The 26,282-nt window shown below is 43.0% G+C and overlaps 1 protein-coding gene across 1 annotated transcript; it reads right to left on the bottom strand.

The window, feature by feature from the left end:
- Positions 1 to 1,720: 1,720 nt before the first annotated feature.
- Positions 1,721 to 15,498, bottom strand: LOC111975444 (histamine H3 receptor). Its single transcript, XM_024003740.2, has 3 exons — positions 14,911 to 15,498; positions 14,286 to 14,452; positions 1,721 to 4,228 (listed from the first exon to the last, which is right to left on the bottom strand). Exons 1-3 carry the CDS (start codon positions 15,161 to 15,163, stop codon positions 3,377 to 3,379), a joined length of 1,272 nt encoding a protein of 423 aa, XP_023859508.1. The 5' UTR covers positions 15,164 to 15,498; the 3' UTR covers positions 1,721 to 3,376.
- Between the last annotated feature and the right edge of the window lie 10,784 nt (positions 15,499 to 26,282).

Genomic DNA, 26,282 nt, shown 5'->3' with positions numbered 1-26,282 from the left:
GAGTTGTAATACATTTGCAACAATTTCTAAAAACCTGTTTTCACTTTGTCATTATGGGGTATTGTGTGTAGATTTTCTAACCCTTATTTTTTTTAACCTTTATTGTTATTAGATTATAAACCTTTATTTAAAGATTTTGCATCAAACTGTCCCCTTTTATTTTTATGCCAGATGGTGTAACACTATCCTTAGACAATTGCTTTCATTTTTGGTGTAATTATAATTTCAGGAAAAGGCTTAAAATAAAGGCTAAAATCTAGGTCATGTGACATCATTGTCCAAAACACAGGGCCCTACTCATGAGACCAATAGCTCAGGACGCACAGCTCACTTCTAGGTGCAATGAGAATGGGGTAAATGCATTGCATATACACCACAGATCCTTTCCTTGAAGATAAGTGATCAGAGGGAAAAACAAAAAATATATTATGTAATGTAAGCAATGAGGTAAGAATTAGTTGCTCTGGCCACATTACAGGAATGTGTACTAGTACTGCACAGGTTCAACAGCACTGCCTTCAGTGTCTTACCCATAGTGGGTTCTGTACTAATGTTAAAGAAAGGCTGAGGCAGTGATACTTTATGAATAAATATATTAACTAAATAATATAAAATCATCTCATAAAAGTTTTCCKATTTTTTTCATGACAAGTTAAATCATAACAAAACAACCACAGTTCAATGTTTTAATACTGTTTTAAATATTTGTTCCTTATTTTACAAAATCTATTTTCTCCAAATCTCTCCAAGATGCTTATTTGAATAGAAGGAAATACATGGGTATCAATCTTACATACATTTCAATTCATTTCATTGTGACTGAGGGATTCAAAAAACTAGATTATGTTAAAATAATTGTTCAATCTTTCTTGGATAGCTTATGACTGTACATATTTGTATTCACAACTTAATAGGTTCCTCCAAGGGAGGAAATATGCCATTGTGACTCTTGTGAATGTCACAACGGCTTGGGTTTAAGTGGCAGATTTTTTTTGTAGTCAAGGTCAAAGAAAAATGTAATCAAGCTCAAACAATTTGAGAACTGACATGCTCTCTCTCTCCAACCACAATGTCTCTGAGATATCTCTGTAGTGCATGAAGAAAAACATCCAGGCCTTATATAAATGTTTTATTCACTTTTACGATATTTCACACTCGTGTTGTGTTGACTGCACTGTTACTTCCTGGAAATACCCAATTTCAGCTCTCTTTCCATTTTGGCGGGACAGGATTTTTTTATAGTCATTCTGTCAGTAATGATTCTTAAATAAAGCAGCAGAATGTAAACACTATACTTGTGGCTGTGGTCACAGTTTGTTGGATGATTAAATGCTCACAACAACATATTTTGTTGTGCCAGGTTACGGATCTTCTGGAACCCACATTTTTTTTGCTATTGATAAGGAGATTTATGCACATGTGCAAGATTCGCTTCCCTCCGAGTCCTTTCAGCTGCTGCTCAGTGCTCACACCCTCCGTGACTATGCTGCCTCTTGTACATGAAAGACAGTTCGAACAAATGTAGTTATTTGTCTTCTGTAACAGTACTCTATTGCAACCATAAGCTTGACACAACAGGCAGTCTAGTCTGTTGCAATCATAAGCACGACACAACAGGCAGTCTAGTCTGTTGCAACCATAAGCACGACACAACAGGCAGTCTGCCTGTTCAAACCATAGCACGACACAACAGGCAGTCTAGCCTGTTGCAACCATAAGCACGACACAACAGGCAGTCTAGCCTGTTGCAACCATAAGCACGACACAAACAGGCAGTCTAGTCTGTTGCAACCATAAGCACGACACAACAGGCAGTCTAGCCTGTTGCAACCATAAGCACGACACAACAGGCAGTCTAGCAGTCTTGCGACAGACAGAAGGTTGTAGCCTTCATATTTTTGGAATGTTAGTTCAAATCTCCACTGAGTTTTTATTTCAGCTATTCATTAATATTAGGCAAATTGGTTGAGGGTTCAGAAAAGGGTGAGTGAGGAAAGAGAGAAACGTGTATGTGTGTGTAAAATAACACATGCACGGTATGTGATTTGAATCCTTCGTTTGAGAAATATGTTTCAAGAGGAGCAGGAAGAGGGCGGGGGCGAAAACTCTGCATTCGTAGCCTCGGCCAAATATTTTAATAGATGCTAAGACAGTACATTGACCTATCATAAACAATCTGCTACAGTGATCTGTTATGAGTATTAGCGATGCACAGTGCCAAAGCATTGTACCATAAACTGACACAGGCAATATATCGCAGATGATCCATCATATCAATGAAGTACATCTGAAACTTAAAGTTACAATCCTCTAACACAAACCAAACTTCTCCATAGAAACCTTTAAATATGTCCCACAACGTGAAACCTTTGGCCACACAAACATTGTATTACTCTCTCCACTCCCTGCTGTGTAGTTGATAACCTACATCCAGTATATTGTATGGTTAATGGCTGATAGTCACTCATCACCTTTCATTTTATCGATGGACCCCTCTTACATAAAGATGTAGGATCTTAATTTGATCACCCTGTTGCAGGAGGTTTAAAAAGGCTTCTGAAGTTTGTCATTTCCACTTTGAAATTTAAGACTTGATTTACCCTTATGAAAAATGTATGAACCCCTACCAAAATGTCCAGTAATTATAATTTACATCATCATTCACATTTCCTGTTGCTGCATTATTATTTTCCTGCTGTAGCAAACTGGCTCAAATTAAGATCCTACATCTGTATATTACCTCTGTGTCATCACCAAGTTCGCAACAAAGTGTTGTAGAAGTAGGGGTAAGCACATGGAAATCACACACACCAAGGAACACTTGATTTGGTATTACACTGAACTATTCTTTCACATTTCACTGAAAATAACAGTGAAAATCTTTTTCTACATAGCACATTTACATGTATACCAGTACCATTCAGATCTATAACTGGCAGAGACACGAAGCACTGATAAGATTTGAGATTTCCTCCCAGTCCTAGGAGCATCTGCACCTACGCTATTCACACCAGAATGTATTAGCAACAACAGAACAAATATATCTACAACAAGTAGTATTTCAATATTACAGTATATGTAGATTCACTTCTGAAATGTAAATACAAACACTTGGTTTTACCCTCTAAGTGCAAGTTTCAAACTTTCAAAGGATTTGATTTGTCTGAAACAAAAAACATAGGGATATCAGTAATAACATTTTTTCTATCATATTTGAATAACAAAGACCAAAGTGAGTATCTAAAAAAMGGTTTCACACTCCTATTCATGGCTGAGCTATGTACACAACATTCCACAATGTCTGAGAAAAAAATCCATATCCATTTGCAGTAGTCTTCTTACTCCAGTGACTTCCAGCCAGCCATACGTTGCATCACTAGCAAGACTGGGTCTCAATGTGAGGTTGGACAGACTGACGCTTGGGGCACAGTATCTTAGCAAAAGCCCTTCGGAAGCTGCTGTGGCAGAGAGGGTAAAGGAAAGGGTTAATACCAGAGTTCAGCCACAAGAGCCAAAAAGTCACCTCGTACCAGTAGTGCTCCACACATCGCCCACTACAGGCCGCTCTTATTATCATCAGTAGGGTGTAAGGTGCCCAGCAGATCCCGAAAATGCACACTATAATGGCCAGCGACTTGGCAATCTTCTTGTCGCGGGAGAGGCGGGAGCCCTCTGAGCTCCTGCTGGAGGGCCCGGTGGGGGCCTGGAATTGGAGGAGCCTGGAAGTTTTCCGGCAGGAAGGGCCCTTCTTTCTCTGAATGAAGGTGTGTCCGCTGCTGGGCTCCCCACAGGAGGATGGCGACAGCTCCTCGTCCTCCTCTATCACCTCTGAAACAGCAGTTGGCTCGCTCGATGATACCTTGCGAGTCTTGACAAAAAACACAGACAAGGTAGCACCCCCGTCCCTGACACTGCCCCTGTCCGCCTTGGTGTCCTCCTTACGGATAGCCCTGCTCTTGTTCCTCCTCTGGATGTTCAGGTAGATGCACAGGTTGAAGAAGGTCACAGAGATAAAGGGGGTGAAGAACTCAAACGTAGAGGCACTGAGTAGGAAGTACCAGGTGCAGTAGAACTCAGCGAAACACTCGTCGGGAGGGACAATGCTTTTACCCACAACCAGCTCCCAGAAGATAATGGCAGGGCCATAGAGAAGGAAGGCCAACACCCACACAGCCACCATCTTCACCACAGCATGGTGGGTCATGCTCCGCTGAGCTCTATATTTCACCTGGAAGTAGAGAAGTGAAGTGAGAAAAATAGCATACAATACCTCACAGTAATGTTTAATAATAATATCACCATATTTTTTTTTAATACAGATGTAATAAACTGCATAATCAATTCCATATCTCTCAATGCAGGTAGCCTAGTGGTTAGAGTGTTGGACTTGTAACAGAAAGGTTGCAAGATTGAATCCCCGAGCTGACAAGGTAAAAATCTGTTGTTCTGTCCCTGAACAAGGCAGTTAACCCACTGTTCCTAGGCCGTCATTTCAAATAAGAATGTGTTCAAGAGCCCCTCCTCCATGGTGTGTCAGTGAAGCCAGAGAAGCAGGAGAGCTTTAGGCTGAGTGTGATACTGAATAATAATACAGGAGAGTGTGAAGGCACATCTGTCTGTCTGCTCTCTCCCTCTCATCATCACCATTCTCTTCACCCAGGAATGAGCATTTCGCCTTCCAATTCCATTTCACCTTATCTCTCTGTTTGCTTTGTTTATCTTCACCTCCCTTTCTCTGTCCCCGATTCCCCACCTACCTCTGTCTCTTGCAGTCTTTTTCCTGGCTATCAAATGAACAACAATTGCTGAGATGTCATCAAAATCAATGTTATCAAACTGAACAATTTGACTTTGTTGTTTGTCATGGCTGCGTCTAGGTATACTGACTTTGCTGTCAATCATGGAGACTGTGAGCACTGGGAGCAATAACAACATCAAACATACACTCTACAGACAGGGGTTATTTTCCATCATTGTAACTCATTATCAAACACTACTTGCAGCATTGTACTGTACTTGTTTTATTATGTATTAATATGTATTCATTGTTAATCAGGGAACCAGAAAGATATTTCGCTAGAAAACTTTGCAACCACTGTAAAGTAACTTTTTCAACTTTGTAGAATAATTGAATGTAAAAAACAATATTTTATTATGTTAAAATATTGTGTGACACATTCACTTATGCAGCTCCAGATAAAGTATAGTGACCCTTTACATTCCCAAAATGTTAATTCCATTAAAAGTAATGTTGTTTCCATGTCCTTCAGTAAACTGTTTGTAATGACTGCCTGTTGCATGAACCCATGGGTTCATTGATCAGTATCTTCTGTCTAGGTGGGTGAGTGCGTATATAATAGTTCATCAATATCAATATTTGTATTGTCATGAACAATATTGATTGGCCATTTAAGATGAATGGTTGAGAGAGATATGACATCATGCTTAGAGAGTGCCCCTTTACAGGGCAACAAAACCATTTAGTTAACATTACATTTCTGAATGCTCTGCATACTCACATGGAATATATATGAAGTACACTCCCCTATGTATATATTTGGACAGTAAAGCTGTACTCCAGCATTTTGGATTTGACGCCAAATGTTTTATATGAGGCGACAGTACAGAATGTCACCTTTTATTTGAGGGTATTTTCATACATTTCTGTTTTATCGTTTAGAAATTAAAGCACTTTATGTATCTAGTCCCCAATTTGAAGGTGTCATAAGTATTTGGACAAATTAATTTATAGTGTATTAAATTTAGTCAAAATTTTAGTTTTTGGTCCCATATTCCTAGCATGCAATGACTACGTCAAGCTTGGGACTCCAAACACTTGTTGGATGCATTTGCAGTTTGTTTTGTTTGTGTTTCAGATTATGGTTGTGCCCAATATAAATGAATGGTAAATAATGTATTGTGTCATTCTGAACACTTCTACATTAATGTGGATGCTACCATAGCCGCGGGAAGTAGTTTGGGGGTGCTGCATTTTTGCAGAACGATGGAGGGGGGAGGGGGGTTCACTGAGAAAAAATGCCTGCACTGAAGATGTCTATATCTGGTCTGCTAATACAGGACTAGTAAAGGCCAAGTGCACAACTTTTGTTAAAATATTTAAACTAAATGTACAGTATTTGAGTGTTTACCAGCATTTGCAARTTGAGTCTGATAATTATCTGTACTAAACAGTTAATCTGATATTACTTGTGGAATATCGAAATACTTTTCTTTTCTTTTTTTCCAGTTTCATGAAACACTTTGAAATGCAACTTATTTCAATGTGAAACCTGAAACGGTCTATTCCTTCCTTTTCCATTTTCTATTAAGTGGTTTGTAAGGATGGTAAATTAATACTGCACAAATACTGGTATTTGATGAAGAAAAATATTTCATTTGATGCGGATGTTTTGTGTCTTTGCCCATAGCTTTGATGTGAATGTTTGAGGACAGGGTTTGTTCTTTCTGGATTCCACTAGAATGGCAATCACAGAGAAATGGACAGGGCAACAACTCTTACAATTCCAACTATTGAATCCTGCAAGATAATGTTCTTAATTATAAACTGGGTGGTTCGAGCCCTGAATGCTGATTGGCTGATTTGTCATACCGTATACCACAGGTATGGCAAAACATTTATTTTTACCTGTCTAATTACATTGGTAACCAGTTCATAATAGCAATAAGGCACCTCGGGGTTTTGTAGCATATGGCCAATTTACCACATTGCGTCCTGCCTAAGAACAGCCCTTAGCTGTGGTTATATTGGCCATTTTCCACAACACCTCGGACCTTATTGCTTAATTATGCAACTAACTACCTTTTGTGGCAAAGTGAAGATGCTGGAAAAATATATATTTGCGCCCACGCTACAGACGTCTATATCGGTACACTAATACTAGTAAAGGCCCAGTTAGGGTTGCACATTTTGGAGAATATTCAGCGGTGGAAACTTTCCATGGGAATATATGGGAATTAACGGAAATATATGCGAATTAATATTAATACCATTTAAATGTAGATGTTTTTTGCATTTGATATATTTACCATATAATATGGAGACAGAAACAAAAACATTTTACCTTATCATAAGTAGACAATTGCAAATGATGAAATCCTTCCAATAGAAATWAAAAAAACAATTTAGTTACAAATTGAACTTTAATTAAATGTTGACTCATCACATGGGATGATTTCACTGAACAACAAAAGAAAGGGAATATTGAATGATCCCCAATGATCCATTGCATCTCCCAAAAACGTTTTCAACATACATCTGTAAAATGATAGTCTAGAAACTAAAGCTTTGGTTGTCTTCCTCTCAGGCTTCCATGTCTTCTCCCTGGACCTCCTCAATGTCCACCTCTTGAACATCAGACTCTGAGGCCTCATCTTCAATGTCACTTTCCAACCTTGTTGAGGATGGCTCATTGTCAGGTTCAAAAAGCCTCAAATTTGCCCAGATGGCCACCAATATTTTAACCCTTGTATTGGTCAGCCTGTTGCGTGCTTTGGTGTGTGTGTTCCCAAACAAGGACCGGTTGCGCTCTGAGGTGGCTGATGTTGGTGGGATTTAGAGGATGATGGAGGCAACAGGGGAAAGAGCCTCAGATCCACAAAGTCCCTTCCACCAGGTGGCTGATGAGATATATTGGCACGACTGCCGAATTGCATCTCCATCCCAAAGCCCTTGCTTGGAAGTGTACTTCGCCAGACTGCCAAGAACCTTTCCCTCATCCAGGCTGAGGTGGSGAGACACGGTAGTGATGACACCATAGGCCTTGTTGATCTCTGCACCAGACAGGATGCTCTTGCCAGCGTACTTGGGGTCCAACATGTACGCTGCGGCGTTTATGGGCTTCAGGCAGAAGTCTTCACGCTTTTTGATGTATTTCCGAACTGTAGTTTCCTCTGCTTGGAGCAACAGTGAAGTGGGCAGGGCCGTATGGATTTCTTCTCTTACATCTGCAAGCAGAGTCTAAACATCAGACGGGATGGCATTATTTCCCTRAATCCGTGCAATGGCTACTGCTATAGATTTCAGGAGTTTAAGGCTGCTTACCACTCTGTGTGATAACGTGCGTCTCGTGAGAGGTGTAGGAGTCAGGCGCAGGAGAGCAGGGATGTCTGAGAAGCGTGTTTAATCATATAGTCCACCAATACAAAAACGAAAATCCCAAAACTACGCTCACGATACTCAGCAACTCGTGTAAACGCATGAAGGAACAAACACAGTTCAGACACTTTACATACACGTGCGTAAATCGGGAACACAACAAACATCAAATACAATCGAGCGCAATAGACACAAGTCTAATCCCGCACGAACTAAGCCAGGCAACAGGTACCCTATATACACACAGAAATAAATGCAATTGAAACCAGMTGTGAAAAGAATCACAGACAAAACAAACAGAAAAGGAAAAAGGGATCGGTGGCGGCTAGTAAACTGGCGACGCCCGAACAGGGAGAGGAGTTACCTTCGGTAGAAGCGCGGCCTCGAGGACGACCCGGAGGACGAGGCGCAGGGCGATCCGGATGGAGGCGGTGAAACTCCCTTAGCATAGGTGGATCCAGTACGTCCTCCACTGGCACCCAGCATCTCTCCTCCGGACCGTACTCCTCCCAATCCACGAGGTACTGAAGGCCCCCCACCCGACGCCTCGAGTCCAGTATGGACCTATAACACACCTCGTTTATTCTCCTCAGGACTTTAAATGGCCCCACAAACCGCGGACCCAGCTTCCGGCAGGGCAGGCGGAGGGGCAGGTTTCAAGTCGAGAGCCAGACCCGGTCCCCCGGTGCGAACACCGGGGCCTCGCTGCGGTGGCGGTCAGCACTGGCCTTCTGCCGCCCTTCGGCCCGTTTAAGGTACCCGTGGGCGGCCTCCCAGGTCTCCCTTGAGCGTCTCACCCAATCGTCCACCACAGGAGCCTCGGTCTGGCTCTGATGCCATGGTATCAGGACCGGCTGATAGCCCAACACACATTGGAAGGGTGACAGGTTCGTAGAGGAGTGGCGGAGTGAGTTCTGGGCCAGGGGATGTACTTCACCCACTCCCCTGGCCGGTCCTGGCAATACGACCGCAGAAACCTACCCACATCCTGGTTCACTCTCTCAACCTGCCCATTACTCTCGGGGTGAAACCCCAAACGTTCCATGAACGCCTTCCACACCCTGGACGTGAACTGGGGACCCCGATCAGAAACAATGTCCTCAGGCACCCCGTAGTGCCGGAAGACGTGAGTAAACAGGGCCTCCGCAGTCTGTAGGGCCGTAGGGAGACCGGGCAAAGGGAGGAGACGACAGGACTTAGAAAACCGATCCACAACGACCAGGATCGTGGTGTTGCCCTGTGACGGTGGCAGATCGGTCAAGAAGTCAACCGACAGGTGTGACCAAGGCCGCTGTGGAACGGGAAGGGGTTGTAACTTCCCTCTGGGAAGGTGCCTAGGAGCCTTGCACTGAGCGCACACCGAGCAGGAGGCCACATAAACCCTCACGTCCTTGGCTAAAGTGGACCACCAGTACTTCCCACTAAGACATCGCACCGTCCTACCGATCCCCGGGTGACCAGAGGAGGGGGACGTGTGAGCCCACCAAATTAGCCTGTCTCTAACCTCCAGCGGAACGTACACCCGTCCAGCTGGACACTGTGGTGGAGTAGGCTCAACACGCGATGCTCGCTCGATGTCTGTGTCCACCTCCCACCTCACAGGTGCCACTAGACAAGAAGCCGGGAGGATGGGCGCAGGATCGATGGCCCYCTCCTCCGTATCATATAGTCGGGACAGTGCGTCTGTCTTAGTGTTCTGGGAGCCTGGTCTATAGGAGATGGTAAACCTAAATCGGGTGAAAAACATGGCCCACCTTGCCTGACGAGGGTTCAGTCTCCTCGCTGCCCGAATGTACTCTACATTACGGTGGTCAGTCCAGATGAGAAAAGGGTGTTGAGCCCCCTCAAGCCAATGTCTCCACACCTGCAGGGCCCTGACAACAGTCAGCAGCTCCCGATCCCCCACGTCATAGTTTCGCTTTGGTGGCGTACCCGAACGCTGGGAGAGCACAGCTCCAACCCCAGCCTCGGACGCATCCACCTCCACTATGAATGCCAAAGAGGGGTTTGGATGCGCCAGCACGGGAGGCGAGGTAAAAAGAGCCTTCAGACGACCAAAAGCCCTGTCCGCCTCAGCCGACCATCCCAGACGCACCGGCCCCCCCTTCAGCAGTGACGTAATGGGAGCAGCCACCTGCCTATAGAGCCGGTCAYGATCGTTCCATACCGCGTTGGCCCACTCCAGAGCTTTACCTGAGAGGCAGGAGAAGAGGGCGTTCACACTCTCACCTCCCGAAGGAGCCGGACGAACAGTCGCCAGGTATAGGTCCATCTGGAGTAAGAACCCCTGGCACCCGGCCGCCGTCCCATCGTACTCCCTCGGGAGTGCGAGTCAAATCCCACTGTGCCCAGGCAATGAAGGAGAGGGTAGTGGTACTGGTTGGGGTGTGGCTGATGGAGGTGTGGGAAGGCCACCTCTCTCCCATCTTTCCATCGTCGCCATCACCTGATCCATGGCGGTCCCCAGCCGGTGTAACACTGCCGTGTGGTGTTGAACTCGCTCCTCCACGGACCCTGGGAGTGCGTCCGCTCCTGCTGACTCCATAAATTTTTGGTGCGGGATTCTGTGATAACTTGCGTCTCGTGAGAGGTGTAGGAGTCAGGCGCAGGAGAGCAGGGATGTCTGAGAAGCGTGTTTAATCATATAGTCCACCAATACAAAAATGGCACAGACGAAAATCCCAAATCTACGCTCACGATACTCAGCAACTCGTGCAAACGCACGGAGGAACAAACACAGTTCAGACACTTTACATACACGTGCGCAAGTCGTGAACACAACAAACATCAAATACAATCGAGCGCAATACACACAAGTCTAATCCCGCACGAACTAAGGCAGGCAACAGGTACCCTATATACACACAGAAATAAACGCAATTGAAACCAGGTGTGAAAAGAATCACAGACAAAACAAACAGAAAAGGAAAAAGGGATCGGTGGCGGCTAGTAAACCCGCCGAGCGCCGCCCGAACAGGGAGAGGAGTTACCTTCGGTAGAAGTCGCGACACTCTCTCCCAAAATACATCATCCAGGAGGCTCCTCTTGATGAGGCTGTCCATATCGGCAGACCGTGATATGGCCATTTCCTGGAGAGACTCCTCCTCCTCCAGGAGACTGTCAAACATGACAACACCACCCCAACGGATGTTGCTGGGCAGCCTCAATGTGGTGATCTTATTCTTCTCACTTCGCTTGGTGAGGTAGATTGCTGCTATAACTTGACCCTTCACATACCTAACCATTTCCTTGGCTCTCTTGTAGAGTGTATCCATTGTTTTCAGTGCCATGATGTCCTTGAGGAGCAGATTAAATGCATGAGCAGCACAGCCAATGGGTGTGATGTGAGGGTAGGACTCCTCCACTTTAGACCAAGCAGCCTTCATGTTCACAGCATTGTCTGTCACCAGCGCAAATACCTTCTGTGGTCCAAGGTCATTGATGACTGTCTTCAACTCATCTGCAATGTAGAGACCGGTGTGTCTGTTGTCCTTTGTGTCTGTGCTCTTGTAGAATACTGGTTGAGGAGTGGAGATGGTGTAGTTAATTATTCCTTGCTCACGAACATTTGACCACCCATCAGAGATGATTGCAATATAGGTTGCTTTCTCTGATAAGCTTGACCTTCACTTGACCTCTGTTGAACTCTGCATCCAGCAAATGAGTAGATAAAGCATGTCTGGTTGGAGGGGTGTATGCTGGGCGAAGAACATTCAGAAATCTCTTCCAATACACATTGCCTGTGAGCATCAGAGGTGAACCAGTTGCATACACAGCTTGAGCAAGACATTCATAATTTCTCTGACTACGTTCCTCCATTGAGTCAAAAAACTTCTGATTCCAGGAGGACCATGAGCTGTTGCTATCGATAAGGTGTCTGATTCATAATTTTCACCTCGAATAGAAGTAGAGGGACTTTTGTCAGAGGTTGCTTGTTGTGAGAGCTGAGGGAACTGTATGCACTTGGCCAGATGAGTCTGCATCTATGTTGCATTCTTCACATATGATTTGGCACAGTATTTGCAAATGTACACAGCTTTTCCTTCTACATTAGCTGCAGTGAAATGTCTCCACACATCAGATAGTGCCCGTGGCATTCTCCTGTAAAGATTAGCGYAAAAATATTTTTTTAAACAACCAATACAATTCCATGATCAGATAAAGAGTTAAAATAAAATAAACAACTCCTTTGTAAGATAAATGTTTTAAAATGTAACAGGTGAGTTAACACTCCTCAGTTAGCAGGCTCAAGCAAGCTAAAACCCACATGGTAGCAAAAACTAAGTAACAGACATTGTTAACAAGTTAGAAATTATTTAAACACACTTTGCTGTAGGCTACTATTTACTAAATAACAAAAAAACGATGTAAGTCATATACAATATATTCACCCCACCCAGTATTGTAATCAAAATTTACCAGAAAGCATGTAGTCCTTGGCTCAGACAGTCTAGTGGTGTGGGCTCAATAGCATCTCATTAGTGTGAAAGATCTTGAGAATCAGCTGTACATGTGATGGAAGAATGCACTGTGCATGCAGAGGGTTGCAATTCCATTGAATTGGGGATAGTTTAACCAAAATATGCCACAAGACCTAGAATTGCCTTTTGTATCCCACAAAAAAAGGTTCACTCCTATAAGCTAACTTTCTGATGAATTTAAGCAAAATTTCCAAAATTCCCGGACATAACTTCCCATGGAAAATTTCCGGGAAATTACTGGAAAGTTTCCGACTCTTTGCAACCCTGGGCCCAAATGCACTCCTGTGATTTTTATTTATTTATTGTTATTATTTGCTTATTCTGATTTTCCAGGCGATGCGCAGCTCCCCTACTTCCTGCGGCTGCTACCATGATAACAGATCCTGAATAATGATGAGCGAGAAAGTTACAGAGGCATAAATATCATACCCCCACCAACAAATGCTAATTTCCCGTTATTGGTAATGGTGAGAGGTTAGCATGTTTTGGGGGTATGATCTTTGTGCATCCGTAACTTTCTCAATCATCATTATTCACGATTCATTCATGATTATCCGTAATTATGGTAGCATCCACATTCATTTTGGKATGTTCAAAAACATTCTATACAATAAAAGTGACTCCAAAATGACAATACAATATTTACCATTAATTTGTACTGGGCACAACATAATCCGAAACGCAACCAAAACAAACTGCAAACACGTCCAACAAATGTGTAGCGTCACAAGCTTGATGTAGTCATCGTGTGCTAGGAATATGGGACCAAATACAAAACTTTTGACTAAATGTATACTGTACACTACAAGTGAATTTGTTCAAATACTTGACACCTTCAAACAGGGGGACTAGATACAAGTGCATTGGTTTCGAAACGGTAAAACAGATGTGTTTGAAAATACCTTCAAATAAAATGTGACATTCTGTACTGTCGCATCATATAAAACATTTGATCTCAAATCCAAAATGCTGGAGTATATAGACAAATTAAAAGTTTTAGCTTCACTGACCCCCCCCCCCCCCCCAGAAACATAGGGGGTTGAGGTATTTTACAAGGGAGACATCAATACGATTGATAAAGCAATGCCCAGTTTAGTATTCAGACCAGAGTATCCAGGGATAGCATCCCAAAAGCAGATGAAGATCAAAGAGTAGCACGCTGGTCGACAAGGACCGACCCACTTTGTCTGGACTTCCAACAGAGCTCATTCAGAGTCAGTGCCACCGCAACACGGTGCATCCTATCAAGACACTTATTAAAGGTAGACTCAGCGAAATTACGTTGTCACGAGCAGCACCGCAGATATTGAGATGAGACATGCAATACTTCGCTCTCACGCGGTCACACACAGTATCTTTACATGTGCACGGGTTTGATTTAGTGGAGAAGTTGAGCCTCGTGCTTCAACGCTCTTAGTTTTTGCGGAAATTGACCCATGCCGTTTACTTTCTGCATCTACGTCACGTCGCTGAGTCAACCTTTAGTCCTACTGGCAGTGGCTGTCAAACCATTCTGCAGTACCTCTGTATTGGTAATGGGCCTAGTAATGCAGTTGTGTGATGGCAGGATGGCCATATGAACAGTAAAACATGCAGTAGCTGCATTTGAAACAGCATTTCACATTTGCATGTTACCGTGCATGTGTGCACGCATGCCTGTATGTGGCACGGTAGCTCTCTATACTCACTGCTCTGGTGACGGAGAGGAACCGGTCATAGCTGATGAGGACTATGTTGAAGACAGAGGCAGTGCAGAGCAAGTAGTCCATGAGGAGCCACAGCTTACAGAGACCTCTGCCCAGCACCCAGCGGCCTGTCAGGTTGTAGGGGATGTATACAGGGATGCAGAATGCACCTGCAAGGACACACTGTGTATAGACTGAACCCCGAACAATGCTTCCATAGCGCCATAATCAATGCCAGAATTCATTTTCACAGCAAATTCATTTCTAAACAAGCCTGCTGGCAAGTGGTAGCATTATGTGTGAAAAAGTATTGGCAGCATTATGTGTGAAAAATTATTACCAGAGGTGTGTTGGGTTTTAATTTGCATTCATGAACCATCAATTATTCAAGAGCTCTATAAATCTGTTATAAATGTCCTTGTGGAAAACCTTTTGCTAAGATTCTTTCAAAGTTAATACAAAAAAAAACATTTCTTTACTTTCCAAAATTATTGTCCATTATGATGGCACTTGCCAGTGTTATATAGCTTAATGAACCAAAAAATGGCATTATCCCACCTACTAGACAGACAGATAGATTAGATAGCAGACCGACAGACAGGATAGATAAATAAAATAGACTACTCACCAACAAGAAAATCAGAAATGGCAAGGTTGAGGAAGAAGTAGTTGCTTTGATTTCGTAGGCTCTTGTCAACAATGAAAGCCAGGATAACAAGTGCGTTGCCAGCCACAACCACGACTACCAGAATAATCATAAGCACGGCCAGAATCACCATCATATAGCCCGGGTGAGCCGCTCCAGTTTCGTGGACTGTCCCCGTGTCGCCGCCGGGAGTGAAGTTGGTGCTTATATTAGATTCCAGGATATTAGCTCCCATAGTTAATCTTATAACAAAACCATTACACTTGCCTTCGTTATGAAACTATTAATCAATGTGATTTCCATAGATATGCTCCAACCTTTAGGGTATTTGTTAAAAGAGACGCAGAAAAACGAATARGAAAGTCGTCTTGAAAATGAAAGCTGACTTCTGAATGAAAGGAATTTCTTCCGACAGATTTAAAACTATATTTGTCAGTGTCTGCTGTCGTGCAGGATGACGTGATTTATCCTGTACTCAAAGGTGACCGGGCGGGTAACCGGAGCATAGGTTCGGCTTTATGTGCTACCCTACTTTTTAGTGAGCGACGCGAGCGCTTTGAATTCAGTGTGCAATGGAGAAGGGTGCGTCTATGGTATTATGGAAAACTAAATTAACCTACAGCGCGCAACGGTATATCTAGTAGTTTTTTTTGTAGCGCATTTACTATACGCTGCCCTGCACGGGAGCAAGAATTTTCACTGAAGAGTGTAGACTGGATGTGCATGGAAAACGAAACAGAATATTCTGCTTGAAAAAGTATTCTACTTGGAATAAAACCATTGAATATAATGATGGCTGGATTTTTTTTATCGAGGTAGCCTGAGAAAAAAAATCTTACACGGATTGAGAGTGTAAAATAAAGTGGTTTCGTGTAGCTTTGTTTTTGTGTATATTTTTATCCTAGAATAAAACACACAAAAAACAGGTGCACTTGACACATGGTTCCTGTCTGAGTATAGGCCTATGTCCCCGGACAGCTGGAAGCATCCCACGCTAACTCTGTAAGGGGAGTAAATTCAACTGTGGCCAAAGCCATTCTGCAATTTTGCTTGACCACAGTTATGTTTAAATACTAGTGCATCAATACTGCAATGAAATGCACCTGTTTCCCAGGTGGAGTGGCTTAAATGTACCATTGTTTAATAAAATAAAAAGTGCCGAATTTGGTCCGCAGACTGCCTATTAGGAAACTCTGCTCTATGGTCTCTCTATGTACTCAGGGCCAGTTTAATGCAGGGGCTTACCGGGGCTGAAGCCCCTGGGCCCAGGCCCGTGGGGGGCCCAAGAGGCAGCGAAAACCTTTTTTTTAAAGGAAATATATAATATACTGAACAAAAATATAAATGCAACATGTGTTGGTCCCATGTTTCATGAGATGAAATAAAAGTATTACAAAAAAATCCATATGCACAAAAAAACGTATTTCTCTCAGATTTTGTGCACAAATTTCTTTATATCCCTGTTAGTGAMAATTTATCCTTTGCCAAGATAATCGAGCCACCTGACAGGTGTGGCATATCAAGAAGCTGATTAAACAGCATGATTGTTACACAGGTGCAGCTTGTGCTGGGGACAATACAAGGCCATTTTAAAATGAGCAGTTTGAAAGGCTGGTCATGGCTCACAACACCATTATCCCAGAAACCCTAAAAACCCACTCCAATTTGCATACCGTCCCAAGAGATCCACAGATTTTTATTTAAATTTGTAAAATTCGACACATACAACAACACAGAGTTACACATGGAATAAACAAAACATACAGTTAATAATACAGTAGAAAAAAAAGAAAAGAAAAGTCTATATACAGTGAGTGCAAATTAGGTAAGATAAGGGAGTTAAGGCAATAAATAGGCCATGGTGGCGAAGTAATTACAATATAGCAATTAAACACTGCAATGGTAGATGTGCAGAAGATGAATGTGCAAAGGAGCAAGATAAATAAATAAATAAATACAGTATGGGGATGAGGTAGATTGATGGGCTGTTTACAGATGGGCTATGTACAGTTGCAGTGATCTGTAAGCTGCTCTGACAGCTGGTGCTTAAAGCTAGTGAGGGAGATATGAGTCTCTAGCTTCAGTGATTTTTGCAGTTCGTTCCAGTCATTAGCAGCAGAGAACTGGAAGGAAAGGCGACCAAAGGAGGAATTGGCTTTGGGGGTGACCAGTGAGCTATACCTGCTGGAGTGCGTGCTACGAATGGGTGCTGCTATGGTGACCAGTGAGCTGAGATAAGGCGGGGCTTTACCTAGCAGAGACTTGTAGATAACCTGTAGCCAGTCGGTTTGGCGACGAGTATGAAGCGAGGGCCAACCGACGAGAGCGTACAGGTCGCAGTGGTGGGTAGTGTATGGGGCTTTGGTGACAAAACGGATAGCATTGTGATAGACTGCATCCAATTTGTTGAGTAGGGTGTTGGAGGCTATTTTATAGATGACATCGCCGAAGTCGAGGATCGGTAGGATGGTCAGTTTTACGAGGGTATGTTTGGCAGCATGAGTGAAGGATGCTTTGTTGCGATATAGGAAGCCGATTCTAGATTTAATTTTGGATTGGAGATGCTTAATGTGAGTCTGGAAGAAGAGTTTACAGTCTAACCTGACACCTAGGTATTTGTAGTTGTCCACGTATTCTAAGTCAGAGCCGTCCCGAGTAGTGATGCTGGACGGGCGGGCAGGTGCAGGCAGTGATAGATTGACTAGCATGCATTTAGTTTTACTTGCATTTAAGAGCAGTTGGAGGCCACGGAAGGAGAGTTGTATGTCATTGAAGCTCGTCTGGTGGTTAGTTAACACAGTGTCCAAAGAAGGGCCAGAAGTATACAAAGTGGTGTCTTCTGCGTCGAGGTGGATCAGAGAATCACCAGCAGCAAGAGCGACATCATTGATCTATACATAGAAGAGTCGGCCCGAGAATTGAACCTTGTGGCACCCCCATAGAGACTGCCAGAGGTACGGACAACAGGCCCTCCGATTTGACACACTGAACTCTATCAGAGAAGTAGTTGGTAAACCAGGCAATGCAATCATTTGAGAAACCAAGACTGTCGAGTCTGCCAATAAGAATGTGGTGATTGACAGAGTCGAAAGCCTTGGCCAGGTCGATGAATACGGCTGCACAGTAATGTCTCTAATCAATGGCGGTTATGATGTCGTTTAGGACCTTGAGCGTGGCTGAGGTGCATCCATGACCAGCTCTGAATCCAGATTGCATAGCGGAGAAGGTACGGTGGGATTCGAAATGGTCGGTAATCTGTTTGTTAACTTGGCTTTCAAAGACCTTAGAAAGACAGAGTAGGATAGATATAGGTCTGTAGCAGTTTGGGTCTGGAGTGTCACCCCCTTTGAAGAGGGGGATGACCGCAGCAGCTTTCCAATCTTTGGGAATGTCAGACGATACGAAAGAGAGGTTGAACAGGCTAGTAATAGGGGTTGCAATTTCAGCAGATCATTTTAGAAAGAGAGGGTCCAGATTGTCTAGCCCGGCTGATTTGTAGGGGTCCAAATTTTGCAGCTCTTTCAGAACATCAGCTATCTGGATTTGGGTGAAGGAGAAATGGTGGGGGGCTTTGGCGGGTTGCTGTGGAGGGTGCCGGGCAGTTGACCGGGGTAGGGTGGAGAGCATGGCCAGCCGTAGAGAAATGCTTATTGAAATTCTCAATTATAGTGGGTTTATCAGTGGTAACAGTGTTTCCTAGCCTCAAAGCAGTGGGCAGCTGGGAGGAGGTGCTCTTATTCTCCATGGACTTTACAGTGTCCCAGAACTTTTTTGAGTTAGAGCTACAGGATGCAAATTTCTGTTTGAAAAAGCTGGCCTTAGCTTTCCTAACTGCCTGTGTATATTTGTTCCTAACTTCCCTGAAAAGCTACATATCACGGGGGCTGTTCGATACTAGTGCAGAACGCCACAGGATGTTTTTGTGCTGGTCAAGGGCAGACAGGTCTGGAGTGAACCAAGGACTATATCTGTTCCTAGTTCTAAATTTTTTGAACGGGGCATGCTTATTTAAGATGGTGAGGAAGGAACTTTTAAAGAATAACCAGGCATCCTCTACTGATGGGATGAGGTCAATGTCATTCCAGGATACCCCGGCCAGGTCGATTAGAAAGGCCTGCTCGCAGAAGTGTTTTAGGGAGCGTTTGACAGTGATGAGGGGTGGTCGTTTGGTCGCAGACCCATTACGGATGCAGGCAATGAGGCAGTGATCGCTGAGATCTTGATTGAAAACAGCAGAGGTGTATTTGGAGGGGGAATTAGTTAGGATGATATCTATGAGGGTGCCCGTGTTTACGGATTTGGGGTTGTACCTGGTTGGTTCATTGATCTTTTTTTTTTAGATTGAGGGCATCAAGTTTAGATTGTAGGATGGCCGGGGTGTTAAGCATGTCCCAGTTTAGGTGATGATGCAATCTCTATTGCACCACACACTGCCCTTTCCCACCTGGACAAAAGGAACACCTACGTGAGAATGCTATTCATTGACTACAGTTCAGCGTTCAACACCATAGAGCCCTCAAAGCTCATAACTATGCTAAGGACCATGGGACTAAACACCTCCCTTTGCAACTGGATCAATGGACTTCCTATCGGGCCGCCCCCAGGTGGTAATGGTAGGTAATAACACATATGCCACACTGTTCCTCATCACGGGATTCCCTCAGGGGTGCGTGCTCGTTCCCCTCCTGTACTCCCTGTTCACTCATGGCCAAGCACGGCTCAAACACCATCATTACGTTTCCCAATGACACAACAGTGGTAGGCCTGATCACCGACAAATATGAGACAGCCTATAGGGAGGAGGTCAGAGACCTGGCAGTGTGTGCCAGGATAACAACCTCTCCCTCAACATGATCAAGACAAAGGAGATGATTGCGAACTACAGGAAAAGGAGCGGCGAGCACACCCCCATTCTCATGGACGGGGCTGTAGTGGAGTAGATTGAGAGATTCAAGTTCCTTGGTGTACACATCACTAACGAACTGTCATGGTCCAAACACATCAAGACAGTCGTGAAAAGTGCACGACAACACCTATTCACCCTCAGGAGACTGAAAAGATTTGGCATGGGTCCTCAGATCCTCAAAAGGTTTTACCGCTGCACCATCAAGAGCATCCTGACTGGTTGCATCACTGCCTGGTATGGAATTTTGAATTTTGAAACTGATCTTAAATGTATTTGGCTAAGGTGTATGTAAACTGCCGACTTCAACTGTATAGTCGGCAGTTCACATACACCTTAGCCAAGTACATTATTTAAGCTCAGTTTTTCACAATTCCTGACATTTAATCCAAGTCAAAATTCCCTGTCTTAGGTCAGTTAGGATCACCACTTTATTTTAAGAATGTGAAATGTCAGAATAATAGTAGAGAGAATGATTTATTTCAGCTTTGTTTCTTTCATCACATTCCCAGTGGGTCAGAAGTTTACATACACTATATTAGTATTTGGTAGCATTGCCTTTAAATTGTTTAACTTGGGTCAAACGTTTCGGGTAGCCTTCCACAATTTTGGCCCTTTCCTCCTGACAGAGCTGGTGTAACTGAGTCAGGTTTGTAGGCCTCCTTGCTCAGACTAGAGGACATTTGTCTAAAAAAGTACYATCTTTGTCCACATGTGCAGTTGCAAACCGAAGTCTGGCTTTTTTATGGCGGTTTCAGGTTTCAGGTTATGTCAATATAGGACTCATTTTACTGTGGATATATATACTTTTGTACCCGTTTCCTCCAGCATCTTCACAAGGTCTTTTGCTGTTGTTCTGGGATTGATTTACACTTTTCGCACCAAAGTATGTTAATCTCTAGGAGAGAGAACGCATCTCCTTCCTGAGCGATGTGACGGCTGCGTGGTCCCATGGTGTTTATACTTGTGTACTATTGTTTGTACAGATGAACGTGGTACCTTCAGGCGCTTGAAAATTGCTCCCAAGGATGAACCAGACTTGTGGAGAACCACKATTTTTTTTCTGAGGTCTTGGCTGATATTTTTGATTTTCCCACGATGCCAAGCAAAGAGGCACTGAGTTTGAAGGTAGGCCTTGAAATACATCCACAGGTGCACCTCCAATTGACTCAAATGATGTCAATTAGCCTAACAGAAGCTTCTAAAGCCATGACATAAATTTATGGAATTTTCCAAGCTGTTTAAAGGCACAGTCAACTTAGTGTATGTAAACCTCTGACCCACTGGAATTGTGATACAGTGAATTATAAGTGAAATAATTTGTCTGTAAACAATTGTTGGAAAAATTACTTGTGTCATGCACAAATTAGATGTCCTAACCGACTTGCCAAAACTATAGTTTGTTAACAAGAAATTTGTGGAGTCATTGAAAAACGAGTTTTAATGACTTCAATCTAAGTGTATGTAAACTTCTGACTTCAACTGTATATACACACACACACACACACACACACACACACACACACACCCACACACACACACACACACACACACACACACACACACACACACACACACACACACACACACACACACACACACACACACACACACACACACACACACACACACACACACACACACACACACACACACACACACACATATACATACAGTATATACGAGCTGACAAGGTACAAATCTGTCGTCCTGCCCCTGAGCAAGGCAGTTAACCCACTGTTCCCTGTGCTCCGAAGACGTGGATGTCGATTAAGGCAGCCCCCCACACCTCGCTGATTCAGTGGGGTTGGGTTAAATGTGGAAGACACATTTCAGTTGAAGGCATTCAGTTGTACAACTGACTAGGTATCCCCCTTTCCCTTATATACAACCACAGGAAGACTCAGGAGCCCACTTTCAGTGAGTGTAGACAGCCTGCTGCTGCCACTCTGCTAATCAGATGGGAGGAGGAGAGTAAGTAGGGGGTCCATGTGGGTAACCGGGGGGCCCTGCGTTGATTGGGTGACTGATTAATACAATTAAAATAAAGAAACTGCATAATAAATAAATATGACTTGTCAGTTGTTAGTCAGGGGCTGGGCCCAAGCCCATAGTTACGTGTTTCTATTTAAATTTTAAATCCAACCACAGGAGCCTGCTCTCAATGTTCAAAATTCAGCAGAGAGCATAATTTAGCCACAGGGGATCAATAGTTTATAAAACAAAATGTGGTTACGACAAGCACATAGTGGTATCTGCACAAAGGGTCTTAAACACCAGCACAAAGGGTCTTAAAAGGGTGTTGCAGAACAGCTTCAATGTGCCTTAGCATAAAATATACAAGTGGACTTAAACCATGCCAGGAAAATGAACCTCATACCATAAAATGTTGTATCATTTGTTTACTCAAGTGTTTCCTTTATTTTGCCAGTTATCGGTATGCCTACAGTCAGGAAGGCTGCCGTTTGGACAMCATGTGTGCCATAGATATATAATCCATAGAAGAGTTTTGTAACCTCTTAAACCGGGTGTACACTACACGACTTTCAAAATCCTAACGTTGCTAAACTATTTCCTGTTATGTTTTTGTCTTGCGTAGTGGTGCGCACACTAAACGATGTGGTACAGACAAGGGTCACACACTACAAGATTCTTCACTTGGTCTTGAGGATTCTCGATACCATGCTGTCTCAAGAAAACAATGATCTGATTAAATTTAACGTAGCTACAACGAGCTGTGGCTGAAGGCAGCCTCAGATGTTTTCAGTCATATATTCACGTTTGCCATATAGAGTTGAAACATCTAGCCAAAATGTTGAATTGAATAACATTGTGAACTACAGAGCTGTAACGATTTGACACTTTGGCTTTGATTAAAGGCATGTACAAACGCATACTAGTAGTAGTCATCGCTCCATCTCGAGTCCACACATTATGGGTGATGTGAAACAACTAATCATCTCACTGGCTTCTTCTRAGGTGAGCTCTCATTGGCTATTGCTCATCACTGTTCTCAAAACATGTTGTTGCACATCTCACACTACAAGAGCATTGTAGATTTTGTGCGGATAAAATCAAACATATAATATTAGGACCTCTGGGACTGCTCAAATATGAGCTCGGTAGCACTCAGATTGCGTCTCTGAACCGCTTACATTAAACGAGCGTTGGTGACGGCCGCGCGCCCCGAGTAGGCAAAGACATGTGGATTTTGTCTCTGATCTCAAAAACTTGTCTGGGAAAGCTCAACGTCGGGGCCAAAATCGTGTAGTGCACGCACGGCTTTACCCTGGTAATTTGACTGTTCAACTCATGGTTACGCTATCAAAGGATGCCAGTCCTGACTTGAATGGGAACCACCATTTATGGATTTTATTTCTATGGTTGGTTTCGGCTGTCGGTTTGCCTTTGCAGATTTCAAAATACAATCGAGGGAAAAATGTACAGAAAGAAAATGCCTACTGCTGAAAAGAGAACACTAATCTGTCTGTAGAACCAATAGGAAAAAATACCTCAACTCCCAATTTGTAGCGAACAGCAGCACCGTTTTTCAAAGTAGATCTATTGCCACGAGTGCATCAGCCATCACCATGAGTAGCGTATGGTTTCATCTTCATCATTAGTTGAGTCACTGGAAATGTTATTTAGTGTCCTACTGTAGCCTATGACATAAGGTGCATTCGGAAAGTATTCAGACCCCTTTACTTTTCCCACATTTTGTTAATGTCAATTCTAAAATTGATTAAGTTGTTTTTTTCTCCCTCATCAATCTACACACAATACCTCATAATAACAAAGCAAAAACAGATTAAGATATTTTTGCAAATCTATTAAAAATAAAAACTTAAATAGAACATTTACATAAGTATTCAGACCCTTTACTCAGTACTTTGTTGAAGCACCTTTAGCAGCGATTACAGCCTCGAGTCTTCTTGGGTATGACGCTACAAGCTTGGCATACCTGTATTTGGGGATAGCCCTATTTGGTAAAAAACTAAGTCCATATTATGGCAAGAACAGCTTAAATAAGCAAAGATAAATGACAGTCCATCATTACTTTAAGACATGAAGGTCAGTCAATCCGGAACATTTCAATAACTGTGAATGTTTTTTCAAGTGCAGTCGCAAAAACCATCAAGCGCTATGATAAAACTGGCTCTCATGAGGACCGCCACAGGAAAGGAAGACCCAGAGTTACCTCTGCTGCAGAGGAAAAGTTCATTAGAGTTAACTGCACCTCAGTTTGCAGGCCAAATAAATGCTTCACGGAGTTCAAGTAACAGACACATCTCAGCATCAACTGTTCAGAGGAGACTGCATGAATCAGGCCTTCATGGTTGAATTGCTGCCATGAAACCACTACTAAAGGACACCAATAAGAAGAAGAGACTTGCTTGGGCCAAGAAACACAAGCAATGGACATTAGACCGGTGGAAATATGTCCTTTGGTCTGATGAGTCTAAATTTGCGATTTGTGGTTTAAAAGGCAGATTTCTTTCCCCGGCCCTGTATGTACTTCTATGGTCTCTCTGTGTACRACTATAGACTCTCTCTATGCGCTCTCCTAACACTTCCTTCCTAAAGACCTTTATGTTTGAGCCTCATCGGTCCACTTCAAAGAGATGAAAAATAACTGATGCATTACCATCCCTTTATTCTTTTACTCCAGGTTTCTTCATGCAAAAGTAAAATACTGATTTGATTTCCTGCCTCAATTATGGAGATTGTTTTTACATCATTGTGAATCACCATATGAAAGGCATGTTGGATATGAAATTCAAATCAAGCATTTTCATGCAAAGTGCCTCCCATCCTATTGACACTTCCCAATTGAATATATCTAATGTGTTACTACTATTGGTTTATTGGTTTACTCAGATCCCTATTAGCTTTTGCCAAAGTAGCAGCTATTCTTCCTGGTGTCCATAAAAAACACAAAACAGGACAAGGAACAAAACACTGATTCACTGATAGACAAGGACAGTCACACCAACTTAAAATACAACAATATACCAACAATACAAAACAAAATATATATAATAAAAGTACAAACAATACAACAACGACAAAAAAATGTTTGTTAGTGTGTCTGTGAATGCGTGTGTTTAACCCCTCACAGTCCCCGTCAATCCATGAAATATTGTTTAATATTTGTTTTTAAAAGGTAATTTTGCTATTTGCCTGAGTAATTGGAGATGGAAGGGAGTTCCATGGCATCATGGCGCTGTAAAATACTGTGCTTTGCAGTGAATTTGTTTTGGACTTGGGGATTGTGAAGAAACCCCTGGTGGCATATGTATGGGTGTCTGAGCTGAATGTTATTTGATTATGCAGACAATCTGGATTTTTCCTTACAGTAATACTTCTCATAAAAACTAGAAGAGAAGCAGTTCCTCTCTTGTCAACCCTCAACCTGTCACTCCCTGACCGTAGAGAGCTTGTTATGTCTCTATTTTGGTTTGGTCAGGGTGTGATTTGGGTGGGCATTCTATGTTCCTTTTTCTATGATTTGTATTTCTTTGTGTTTGGGTGTGGTTCTCAATCAGAGGCAGCTGTCTATCGTTGTCTCTGATTGAGAACCATACTTAGGTAGCCTTTTCCCACCTGTATTTGTGGGTAGTTGTCCATTTATAGTTGCCTGTGAGCACTTCGTTGGCGTCACGGTTTCGTTTTGATGTTTATTGTTTTGTTGGCGACATCTTAAAATAAAGAAGTATGTACGCTCACCACGCTGCACTTTGGTCCACTGTTTCCACCAAAGAATGGCATGCTTGTTGTTGTTAGTTCTGTATGTGCAGTTAAGGCCAAGGTGTGCTTCTCTGTTTTGAGCCAGCTGCAGCTTTGCTAGGTCTTTTTTTGCTGCACTTTACCATATTACCAGACAGTAATCAAAATTGGGACAAGAACAGAGCCTTAACAACTAGTACAGTTGATTTGTGTAAAATACGCAGACCTTTTTATAACAGACATGCCCCTCCGCATCTTCACAACAACTTTGTCAATATGACTTGACTATTACAATTGACCATCCATGTTATATGATTCAGCAGTCCATCAACCAGGTGGTGTGTTTAAGTGTGTGTGTGCTATGGGAGACATACACTCAAACATCCTATTAGTGAGAAATACACTCAAACACATGTATGTATCGTAAAACTGACAGTAATGTGTACTGTCAGTTAATTTAAAGGTCTACTCTTATAAGTGACTTTTGAGTCAGGAAATGAAAACGATCTATACCCTGAGAATAATAATGTTCTTGSTACTGAAGGCCTTGGAAGTAGGCTTCACTCAGGCAAACACCATCACCCACAAGAAGAATCTCTGTTTTCCTAGAAGGCACTTAGTCAAACAGGACACACATTAGCATGTACACAGTACACACCACAGTTGTGTGTGTGGATGGAACACTGTATTTGAACCTCATTTTCGGGTTACTGGGTTTTTGCAA

Source organism: Salvelinus sp. IW2-2015, linkage group LG16 (assembly GCF_002910315.2).
Source record: "Salvelinus sp. IW2-2015 linkage group LG16, ASM291031v2, whole genome shotgun sequence".
In the NCBI taxonomy this organism is placed as follows: domain Eukaryota; kingdom Metazoa; phylum Chordata; class Actinopteri; order Salmoniformes; family Salmonidae; genus Salvelinus; species Salvelinus sp. IW2-2015.
This window is presented reverse-complemented; position numbering and strand designations above follow the sequence as displayed.